Source organism: Microcaecilia unicolor, chromosome 2, assembly GCF_901765095.1.
Source record: "Microcaecilia unicolor chromosome 2, aMicUni1.1, whole genome shotgun sequence".
NCBI classification, from domain to species: Eukaryota; Metazoa; Chordata; class Amphibia; order Gymnophiona; family Siphonopidae; genus Microcaecilia; species Microcaecilia unicolor.
In genome coordinates this window covers 182,956,448-182,968,694 of record NC_044032.1, presented here as the reverse complement: position 1 = coordinate 182,968,694, position 12,247 = coordinate 182,956,448, and the positions used below count along the sequence as shown (strand labels likewise).

Genomic DNA, 12,247 nt, shown 5'->3' with positions numbered 1-12,247 from the left:
TGGGTTGACGTCCTCGGCAGCCCCCTCCATCGGAAAGTTTACTAGCAAAGGCCTTTGCTAGTCCTCGCGCGCCCATGCGCACTGCGCATGCGCAGCCGTCTTCCCGCCCGAAACCGGCTCGAGCCGGCCAGTCCAGTATGTAGCAAGACAATACAGTTCAAGGGAAGACTCAACTCCAAAGGGGAGGCGGGCGGGTTTGTGAGAACAATCAGCCTGCTGTCCTCGGAGAATACCTTCTACAGGTATGTAGCATTCGCTTTCTCCGAGGACAAGCAGGCTGCTTGTTCTCACTGATGGGGTATCCCTAGCCCCCAGGCTCACTCAAAACAACAACCATGGTCAATTGGGCCTCGCAACGGCGAGGACATAACTGAGATTGACCTAAAAAATTTACCAACTAACTGAGAGTGCAGCCTGGAACAGAACAAACAGGGCCCTCGGGGGGTGGAGTTGGATCCTAAAGCCCAAACAGGTTCTGAAGAACTGACTGCCCGAACCGACTGTCGCGTCGGGTATCCTGCTGCAGGCAGTAATGAGATGTGAATGTGTGGACAGATGACCACGTCGCAGCTTTGCAAATTTCCTCAATAGAGGCTGACTTCAAGTGGGCTACCGACGCTGCCATGGCTCTAACATTATGAGCCGTGACATGACCCTCAAGAGCCAGCCCCGCCTGGGCGTAAGTGAAGGAAATGCAATCTGCTAGCCAATTGGAAATGGTGCGTTTTCCTACAGCCACTCCCCTCCTATTGGGATCAAAAGAAACAAACAATTGGGCGGACTGTCTGTGGGGCTGTGTCCGCTCCAGGTAGAAGGCCAATGCTCTCTTGCAGTCCAATGTGTGCAGCTGACGTTCAGCAGGGCAGGAATGAGGACGGGGAAAGAATGTTGGCAAGACAATTGACTGGTTCAGATGGAACTCCGACACGACCTTTGGCAGGAACTTAGGGTGAGTGCGGAGGACTACTCTGTTATGATGAAATTTGGTATAAGGAGCCTGGGCTACCAGGGCCTGAAGCTCACTGACTCTACGAGCTGAAGTAACTGCCACCAAGAAAATGACCTTCCAGGTCAAGTACTTCAGATGGCAGGAATGCAGTGGCTCAAAAGGAGGTTTCATCAGCTGGGTGAGAACGACATTGAGATCCCATGACACTGTAGGAGGCTTGACAGGGGGCTTTGACAAAAGCAAACCTCTCATGAAGCGAACAACTAAAGGCTGTCCTGAGATCGGCTTACCTTCCACACGGTAATGGTATGCACTGATTGCACTAAGATGAACCCTTACAGAGTTAGTCTTGAGACCAGACTCAGACAAGTGCAGAAGGTATTCAAGCAGGGTCTGTGTAGGACAAGAGCGAGGATCTAGGGCCTTGCTGTCACACCAGACGGCAAACCTCCTCCAATGAAAGAAGTAACTTCTCTTAGTGGAGTCTTTCCTGGAAGCAAGCAAGATGCGGGAGACACCCTCTGACAGACCCAAAGAGGCAAAGTCTACGCCCTCAACATCCAGGCCGTGAGAGCCAGAGACTGGAGGTTGGGATGCAGAAGAGCCCCTTCGTCCTGCGTGATGAGGGTCGGAAAACACTCCAATCTCCACGGTTCTGCGGAGGATAACTCCAGAAGAAGAGGGAACCAGATCTGACGCGGCCAAAAAGGAGCAATCAGAATCATGGTGCCTCGGTCTTGCTTGAGTTTCAACAAAGTCTTCCCCACCAGAGGGATGGGAGGATAAGCATACAGCAGGCCCTCCCCCAATCCAGGAGGAAGGCATCCGATGCCAGTCTGCCGTGGGCCTGAAGCCTGGAACAGAACTGAGGGACTTTGTGGTTTGCTCGAGATGCAAAGAGATCCACCAAGGGGGTGCCCCACTCTTGGAAGATCTGACGCACCACTCGGGAATTGAGCGACCACTCGTGAGGTTGCATAATCCTGCTCAACCTGTCGGCCAGACTGTTGTTTACGCCTGCCAGATATGTGGCTTGGAGCACCATGCCGTTCCGGCGAGCCCAGAGCCACATGCTGACGGCTTCCTGACACAGGGGGCGAGATCCGGTGCCCCCCTGCTTGTTGACGTAGTACATGGCAACCTGGTTGTCTGTCTGAATTTGGATAATTTGGTGGGACAGCCGATCTCTGAAAGCCTTCAGAGCGTTACAGATCGCTCGCAACTCCAGAAGATTGATCTGTAGATCGCGTTCCTGGAGGGACCAGCTTCCCTGGGTGTGAAGCCCATCGACATGAGCTCCCCATCCCAGGAGAGACGCATCCATTGTCAGCACTTTTTGTGGCTGAGGAATTTGGAAGGGACGTCCCAGAGTCAAATTGGACCAAACCGTCCACCAGTACAGGGATTCGAGAAAACTCGTGGACAGGTGGATCACGTCTTCTAGATCCCCAGCAGCCTGAAACCACTGAGAAGCTAGGGTCCATTGAGCAGATCTCATGTGAAGGCGGGCCATGGGAGTCACATGAACTGTGGAGGCCATGTGGCCCAGCAATCTCAACATCTGCCGAGCTGTGATCTGCTGGGACGCTCGCACCCGCGAGACGAGGGACAACAAGTTGTTGGCTCTCGCCTCTGGGAGATAGGCACGAGCCGTCCGAGAATCCAGCAGAGCTCCTATGAATTCGAGTTTCTGCACTGGTAGAAGATGGGACTTTGGGTAATTTATCACAAACCCCAGTAGCTCCAGGAGGCGAATAGTCATCTGCATGGACTGCAGGGCTCCTGCCTCGGATGTGTTCTTCACCAGCCAATCGTCGAGATATGGGAACACGTGCACCCCCAGCCTGCGAAGCGCCGCTGCTACCACAGCTAGGCACTTTGTGAACACCCTGGGCGCAGAGGCGAGCCCAAAGGGTAGCACACAGTACTGGAAGTGGCGTGCGCCCAACTGAAATCGCAGATACTGTCTGTGAGCTGGCAGTATCGGGATGTGAGTGTAGGCATCCTTCAAGTCCAGAGAGCATAGCCAATCGTTTTGCTGAATCATGGGGAGAAGGGTGCCCAGGGAAAGCATCCTGAACTTTTCTTTTACGAGATATTTGTTCAGGGCCCTTAGGTCTAGGATGGGACGCATCCCCCCTGTTTTCTTTTCCACAAGGAAGTACCTGGAATAGAATCCCAGCCCTTCTTGCCCGGATGGCACGGGCTCGACCGCATTGGCGCTGAGAAGGGCGGAGAGTTCCTCTGCAAGTACCTGCTTGTGCTGGAAGCTGTAGGACTGAGCTCCCGGAGGACAATTTGGAGGTTTTGAGGCCAAATTGAGGGTGTATCCTTGCCGGACTATTTGCAGAACCCACTGATCGGAGGTTATGAGAGGCCACCTTTGGTGAAAAGCTTTCAACCTCCCTCCGACTGGCAGGTCGCCCGGCACTGACACTTGGATGTCGGCTATGCTCTGCTGGAGCCAGTCAAAAGCTCGCCCCTTGCTTTTGCTGGGGAGCCGCGGGGCCTTGCTGAGGCGCACGCTGCTGACGAGAGCGAGCGCGCTGGGGCTTAGCCTGGGCCGCAGGCTGTCGGGAAGGAGGATTGTACCTACGCTTACCAGAAGTATAGGGAACAGTCTTCCTTCCCCCGAAAAATCGTCTACCTGTAGAGGTAGAAGCTGAAGGCTGCCGGCGGGAGAACTTGTCGAATGCGGTGTCCCGCTGGTGGAGAGACTCTACCACCTGCTCGACTTTTTCCCCAAAAATGTTGTCCGCACGGCAAGGCGAGTCCGCAATCCGCTGCTGGAGTCTATTCTCCAGGTCGGCGGCACGCAGCCATGAGAGCCTGCGCATCACCACACCCTGAGCAGCGGCCCTGGACGCAACATCAAAAGTGTCATAAACTCCTCTGGCCAGGAATTTTCTGCACGCCTTCAGCTGCCTGACCACCTCCTGAAAAGGCTTGGCTTGCTCAGGGGGAAGAGAATCAACCAAGCCCGCCAACTGCCGCACATTGTTCCGCATGTGTATGCTCGTGTAGAGCTGGTAAGACTGGATTTTGGCCACGAGCATAGAAGAATGGTAGGCCTTCCTCCCAAAGGAGTCTAAGGTTCTAGGGTCTTTGCCCGGGGGCGCCGAAGCATGCTCCCTAGAACTCTTAGCCTTCTTTAGGGCCAGATCCACAACTCCAGAGTCATGAGGCAACTGAGTGCGCATCAGCTCTGGGTCCCCATGGATCCGGTACTGGGACTCAATCTTCTTGGGAATGTGGGGATTAGTTAGTGGCTTGGTCCAGTTCGCAAGCAATGTCTTTTTCAGGACATGGTGCAAGGGAACAGTGGACGCTTCCTTAGGTGGAGAAGGATAGTCCAGGAGCTCAAACATTTCAGCCCTGGGCTCGTCCTCCACAACCACCGGGAAGGGGATGGCCGTAGACATCTCCCGGACAAAGGAAGCAAAAGACAGACTCTCGGGAGGAGAAAGCTGTCTTTCAGGAGAGGGAGTGGGATCAGACGGAAGACCCTCAGACTCCTCGTCAGAGAAATATCTGGGATCTTCCTCCCACGAGGCCTCACCCTCGGTGTCAGACACAAGTTCACGAACCTGTGTCTGCAACCTCGCCCTGCTCGACTCGGTGGAACCCCGTCCACGGTGGGGGCGTCGAGAGGTAGATTCCCTCGCCCGCATCGGCGAAGCTCCCTCCGCCGATGTAGTCGGGGAGCCTTCCTGGGAGGTGGCCGCGGTCGGCACCGCACGCGGTACCGACGTCGGGGACCTCAACCTGGGCGATGGGCCAGCCGGCGCCGCGCTCGACGGTACCGGAGGCGCAAGCACCGCCGGTACCGGAGGGGTAGGGCGCAACAGCTCTCCCAGAATCTCTGGGAGAACGGCCCGGAGGCTCTCGTTTAGAGTGGCTGCAGAAAAAGGCTGAGAGGTCGATGCAGGCGTCGACGTCAGAACCTGTTCCGGGCGAGGAGGCTGTTCCGGGCTGTCCAGAGTGGAGCGCATCGACACCTCCTGAACAGAGGGTGAGCGGTCCTCTCGGTGCCGATGCCTGCTGGGTGCCGAATCCCTCGGCGACCCAGAGCTCTCGGTGCCGACATGGGGAGGAGACCGGTGTCGATGCTTCTTCGACTTCTTCCGAAGCATGTCACCGGAGCTCCCCGGCACCGACGAGGAGGACGTAGAATCCATCCGTCGCTTCCTCGGGGCCGAGACCGAAGAGGGTCGATCCCGGGGGGGCTGTACCGCAGGAGCCCTCAGGGTAGGAGGAGACCCACCCGAAGGCTCACCGCCACCAGCAGGGGAATGGACAGCCCTCACCTGCACTCCTGACGATGCACCTCCGTCCGACGACATCAGCAGACGAAGTCTCGGTACCACCGACGTCGATGCAGTCGCCCGATGCCTCGGCGCCGATGCAGAGATCCGATGCCTCGATGCAGTCGATGGAGCGGCAGCCAAGGGAGAAGGTCCGGACGCTGACGACGTCGATGCACTCGATGCCTCCGGTGCCGATGCCGACGAAGAGCCCGAGAACAAAACGTTCCACTGGGCTAGTCTCGCTACCTGAGTCCGCCTTTGTAACAAGGAACACAGACTACAGTTCTGAGGGCGGTGCTGGGCCCCTAGACACTGAAGACACGCAGAGTGCCTATCAGTGAGCGAGATTACCCGGGCGCACTGGGTGCACTTCTTGAAGCCGCTGGAAGGCTTCGATGTCATGGGCGGAAAAATCACGCCGGCGAAATCAAAAGCCGAAATGGCGAAAATTGAAGCACCAAAATTTAGAGGGAGAAAAATCTCGACCGAGGCCAAAAGAGGCCTACCCCGACAACGAAAGAAAACTTACGGGGCAGAAAACTGAAAAATACGGGAAGGGCAGAAAACCCGAAAGGGTCTTCCGGAACACTTCCGGAGCGCTTCCCGAACTTTTTGAGAAAAATTGAAGAGAAAAACACGTCGAAAAGGACGCGCGAGGTCGACTCTCTGGGGCATGAACGGTATAACACAACCGTACCGAGCGCGGACGAAAGAAGACTGGCCGGCTCGAGCCGGTTTCGGGCGGGAAGACGGCTGCGCATGCGCAGTGCGCATGGGCGCGCGAGGACTAGCAAAGGCCTTTGCTAGTAAACTTTCCGATGGAGGGGGCTGCCGAGGACGTCAACCCATCAGTGAGAACAAGCAGCCTGCTTGTCCTCGGAGAATGGCTTTTGCCCTAGTCTTAATCAGGGAGAAAAGAGAGAGAAAGATCTCTTTGGATAATTTGAGAGTGGGAGACTCACCCAGAGGTGGTTGGGACCCAATCGGTGGGTGCTAGTGTAGAGCAGAAGCAGCAGGTGCAGGCAGACCTGAGCTGTGCTGGGGACAGACCTCAAAGTGGCTGTGTGGTAGCCCCAGGCGGGTGGCTAGGCGCAGGGCCGTGCCAACACAGTAAGCGCCGCAGAGGGGTGCCTGCCTTCAAGGGCGCTGCGCTGTAGTTGTATTTAAAAAAAAACAAACAAAAAAAAAAAAACCTTAATCCTCCGCTCCATCCCCGATTCCCCGGCGCTTTATATTTACCTCGCTCTGCCTCCGACGTCTGCACAGCGTCAGTGAAAGCGCTACCTGTCTGATGTCTCTCCACCAGCCTTCCCTTCGCTCGTTCGTTCCCTCTGTGTCCCGCCCTCAAGGAAATGACATCAGAAGAAGGCGGGACACAGAGGGAACGAACGAGCGAAGGGAAGGCTGGTGGAGAGACGTCAGACAGGCAGCGCTTTCACTGACGCTGCGCAGACGTCGGAAGCGGAGCAAGGTAAATTTAAAGCGCCGGGGAGTCAGGGAAGGAGCGGAGGAGGCACTCAGCTCTTTGGCACTGCCCAGCTCTTCCACGCGCCTTGGAACCAGGCAGGTCCGGGGGGGGGGGGGGGGGGGGGGGGGGGGGGGGGGGGGGGGGGTGGTGTGCGCGTGCGCGCCAACTGATAGTCTGTAGGGGGCGCCAGAGACCCTAGGCACGGCCCTGGCTAGGCGTTTCATCACATGAGATGGTTGGCGTTATTAATAGAAGATAAAGTTTACAAATACATAAAATAAAATTCCCTACTTCTTAAACAAATGGCATGAACACCAGTCACTGAACACATTTATTATCACACTTCTCACTACAGTAAAGTGATCAAAACACTGTTGCAACTCAAATTTGCACTATGTTCTTACTTTACAACAAATCATCTTAAGTATCTAACCCATGAACTTTAGTTTGAGTCTCTAAAGATGCATCTTAACAGAGTTCTAGGTAGCTACTTCAATAAAATTTAAGAACAAATGTGCTTCAGTTTTAATCCTACACTGCAAAGGGGCCCTTTTACTAAACTGCAGTAAAATCTGGGCTTAACATGGGACTTTTTCACACATTAAGCCAATTTTTTACCATAGCGGTAAATAGGGATTTGTTTTGTTTTTTTAATTTGAGGTTTTACACTAATATTGTCATTACTACACGGTAACTGCAAATAATTAACACGGGATCAATTATTCACTCCTATTTAAGAGTCGGAAAGTGCTCCCGTGTTACCCTGCCTTAACCAATTTGTGTGCAGTAACATGAACATGCTAACTATTTAGAGCTTCCACACCCTCTCTCCATCCACTACATGCCCCCTCAAAAAATATTAAAAGCTTCAAAAAATATATATTTTTAAAACATAGATTACACGCGATTACAGAATGCAAACAGGGAAATTACCGCAATACACTTTAGCGCATCCGTTGGTAAGCCTTTTTCAACACACTAAGCCCACATTAGAGCTTAGCGCACCTTAGTAAAAAGGGCTCAAATTCTCTTACAAGTTCCAAAAATCTCAGACATAAAATGAAATTTTAATCTAAAATCCTCTCACTTTCTTACAAATACCTAGGGATCTGCTGATCAAATCTATATTCTTCTGACCTTGTTATAGATGTGAAGACTCACAGATTGCTTTCATTTGCAATTTTTTAAAAACTTGTTAATGTTGTAGTGGTTCCTATGGAAGCTCTAAGCAGGACATAATTTCTCACCTGCAGATAGGCCTCAAGGCCCTGCCGGCGCTGCTCCAGGACTTTGGGAACCCAGTTTCTCACATGCTTTGAAGGCATTTCTGGAGTTTTAATACATTTCTTCAGCTATAATCAGAACAAAAAATTCTGTTAGGTGTAAATGAATGAATAAGGGAACAGAACCATAAAGAACAGGGTAAGAAGCGATTAAGTATCATAACAGCAATCCTAGTCCATCATTTGATAAAGACAGCAAGCTATGTTGTGGTCTTTACTCCATATGCCATGAAACATCAACTCCACTAAGCTGAAAAGTAAGGTAGATTTTATGTTTCAATAATTTTTATTGATGACACAGATCGATGAACAACTCAAATAAACATTGTACATACAGAACAAGATCCACAGTCATCAAGTTTTAAATAACCATCCCCTCCTCCCCACTAGTCCCAAGTTTATCTACTATCCTTCCCATAGGTCATAGTGATTGGGCCCTAAAAGCCCGACTCATCTCTTACATTCTTTGTTGTAGGATAGGGGGTGAAGTAATGAGAAACCACGCAAGAAAACTGTGTTACACCAAATAGTCCACCCTCCATTGCTCAAAAGAAGAACTGGCCCTACCCTCCCTCCCCCCCAACCTGTCCTCCCCAAATCACCCACCACTCTAACCCCTAGACTTCACTCCCCCCCCCCCCCCTTAGTAAGGTACATTTTAAAAAATTGAAAACATGACTCACCCAGTAACTTAGTGGGCATCCTAATGGCACTGGCAGAGCAGAGTCTCAGAGAAGAGTCACTACTCCCAAAGTCACCAGATGCTAAGTGATGATGAAAGCAAGTTGGGGTATTAAAGAGAAATGGATCTAAGCATTACAATGTGCTTCAAAGCCACCCCCTTCCTCCCTCACTGCTGCTCACTACCACTGAATATGAGTTAGAACCACTCCCGGTTTTTATTTCTGAGCTGAATTCGTTATTAGGTTTCAGAACCTGCAAGGTTTCACCAGCATGATTGCATTTACTCAAATATCTTAAAAAAAATTAATACCCTAAATGGCTAAAATCAGTAAACAAATGGAATCTTAACTATGCTCTGGCTGATGCCGAGGTGGTCAGCTTTCAAACATTGCTGCACAGACAGGTGTGATAATATGGAGGTATACATCCACAGTTATGTAAAAATACATTCAATAAGAGGCCTGTATTATAGATTCCTTCTCTGCTCCTCACAAAAGAAACACGATCCACCAACTAAAACTTCTCTGGAGGAAAGTACAGAATAAGCGCAAAGGATTTCAGTGACCCATGACTGGAAGCAAGATGTGGAATTCTCTTGGATTCATAATGTCTAAGTACATGTAATTGAATAGAAATAACAATTAATAAAGGCTAACATAAAAAAAATAATACAAATAAATACTTTTTAGTTGGACTAACAATACATTATTTCACTAACTTTCAGATGATAAAATCTCTTTGTCAGGTCAGAACAGAATGAGCAAAAGATGGCAAAACAAGAAGTGGAGGAGTGGCCTAGTGGTTAGGGTGGTGGACTTTGGTCCTGGGGAACTGAGGAACTGAGTTCGATTCCCGTCACAGGCAGCTCCTTGTGACTCTGGGCAAGTCACTTAACCCTCCATTGCCTGCCGCATTGAGCCTGCCATGAGTGGGAAAGCGCGGGGTACAAATGTAACAAAAATAAAATAAATAAAATAAGAATATGTATGAATCATAAAAGTATGGGTGAGGTATCAGACAGTGGACAGACAGACATCACAGCAAAAGCCAAAAAAGCACCTTGAAAAATTGGATGTACAAACATGAAAACTCCTCCATGCTTATGAGTTAGTCTAAGAATCACTGTATTCTAAGATTGTACATCCCTAGAGCTGAAACAGGAATGGACCTCATAGAAATAGATTATACATATAGAGCAATGGTTCTCAACCCTCAAGGCACACCTAGCCAGTCAGGTTTTCAGGATAGCCACAGTGAATATGCATAAGATAGATTTGCATATAAAGGAGACAGTGTATGCAAATCTCTCATGCATATTCATGACAATCTGACTGGCTAGGTGTACCCCCCGATATAAAGATACCATCATAGGCCTTCTGGCCTATTTAACAGCATCAACAGATCCAAACACAAAAAGTACTGACACAAGTAAGTATCCAGAATCCAGCTCCATCAATAAACTCGGACAGGTATTCTGAGAATCAGAACGAACAAGAATCCACCTATATATACAAGAATGGTAGCAAAAGAATACACAAACCAAGAGAAAACGCTCTTTAAAGAATTAGATCATGGAAATTCAAGATAATTATATCACGTTGTATATGTTTATCATTGAAGGCAACTAACGCCTCACGGTACTATGTAAGCCACATTGAGCCTGGAAATAGGTGGGAAAATGTGGGGTACAAATGTAATAAATAAATTAAACAAATAAATAAATAAATAAATAAGATGGCATAAGCAGAGTAAGATGCTGCAAGAAGGAGCTCCCGCTGGTTAAGAACTTTTCCGCTGTTTGTTTACATACCTTAACTGGCAGAATGATGGAGAAAAGGGAGCACCAAGGTACTCCCCTGGGGCCCCCTCATCGATTAGCCCTACAGCTGGAATCCTGAATTTGGCCGGAAGTTCTGATATGGTTCACGTGAGGGAGTGCCATCCTGACTTGAAAAATCTTTGAGTACCAGTGGTCAAGGGCTGCCTCCTTGAGAGGGAGAAAATTATTCTGCGGCATCTAGCTCTGCCAGAAAGTCTCTTGGTGTGGGACTGGGTGTTCTGCAGGACTCCAAAGGTCCAGAGGCAGTGGCAGTGCTGACCCCACCTAGCCCCAGAAGTGCATCTAGTTCCCAAATTGGTGCAAAACAGCATGAGGAAGGAGTGTGTGAGCTGTTATTTATCATTCTAGTCCAGTGCATCCCTCTGTAAAAATATTGGAAGCTATCTGGACAGCGTTGGTGGGACTGGAGAAAACAAGTGGCAGAGTATGGAATTTGGAGGGGGACCTGAAGACTGATATAATACCATTTGGGGGAATTTGGAGGAACAGCATAAGATATCAAGCGAATTGAGCACACAGGTTAAATCTTTTACGATTCTAAGGTTAAGATATGTAAAGACTCTTTAGCACTACATAACTAATCAGAAGTGCTGGAAAATAGATCATGAAATTTAAATTTGAGAATTATGAATTTCCCCCAGTTCTCCCTCCATTTCCCCTTAGGAAATTTTCAAGAGGTTTGTTTGGGAATCATTGGGGGTTCCTGAAGGGGTAGTTCCTCCAATCCAGAAGTTTCTTTTACCTTCCTTTTCTGGAACCACTAGGCAATATTCAAGAATGAGCTACTTTACTAGTGACTTCTGTATTTGAGACTGATAAGGATTCACTGTTGAGACTATTTTCCTAGACGAGCAATGTAAGCAGACACAGGAAAAGATGAGGGAAGGGGTGCAATCTTTGGGTGGATTGTTTTTCCTATGTTGTCTTGTTAAATGCTTGGTTAAATTTGGAGATCAAACTTCTGTTTTCTGGGACACATATTAATTAAGGTTATTCTGGATTATGAAAAGAATGGGTCTGTGCAGGCCAATGGATGAAATTTGGACTCCAATGCTGTAAAACACACTTTGAAATATATGATGTCTGGGCCCTACCTTATTTTTTTTTCTTCTTTTAGTTTCCATTGATGTTATATTTGAAGTTTCCCATTTCTGGGATCTCCCCACAATTATTGTGGGCTGAGATGTGGAAGTATTATTAGATGTTGCTTTAAAAATGTTTTTTCTTTATTTTCAGATTTACTGCCGATATTTTGTTGTACTTAATTGCTGCACAAAGTTTCTTTGTTATTGTTAGATTAGCAACCAAGGAAAAACAGGTAACATGCAAAAATACAGTGGGAAATACTGTTTCTAGTTGGTTACTCCAGGAGCCATTCAAGGATCAAGCCCGGATACATGAATAGTTAAGGAGAGGTGAACTGAAACCCAAGGATGACAGATTGATAGATGCAGCCCAGGACAGTGGATTACTAATGAGATGGTTTACAGCAATTATAGAAAAACTGGTACAACAGACATCTGTAGATTCTGTAAGAGCGAGTCGGAAACAGTTTTCCCATCTGATAGCTGGCTGCAAAGTCCTGATGGCAGAAAATTTCTATATGGAAAGAAACAAGGTGGTATGTCTCATTCATTGAAAACTTTGTAAATATCACATCACTGTACCAGAAAAGCACTGGGATCATGACCTAAGAGAATTATGGAGAATGAAAAG

The 12,247-nt window shown here is 49.0% G+C and overlaps 1 protein-coding gene across 1 annotated transcript in view; it reads right to left on the bottom strand.

Annotated features, from left to right (window-relative positions):
• SNX24 (sorting nexin 24) overlaps window positions 1–12,247 on the bottom strand; it is a 349,428-nt gene that overhangs the window by 228,623 nt on the left and 108,558 nt on the right. The window contains exon 3 of the mRNA XM_030193543.1: window positions 7,972–8,076. Coding sequence (XP_030049403.1) covers window positions 7,972–8,076 — 105 coding nt within the window. The remainder of the gene's footprint in view (window positions 1–7,971; window positions 8,077–12,247) is intronic.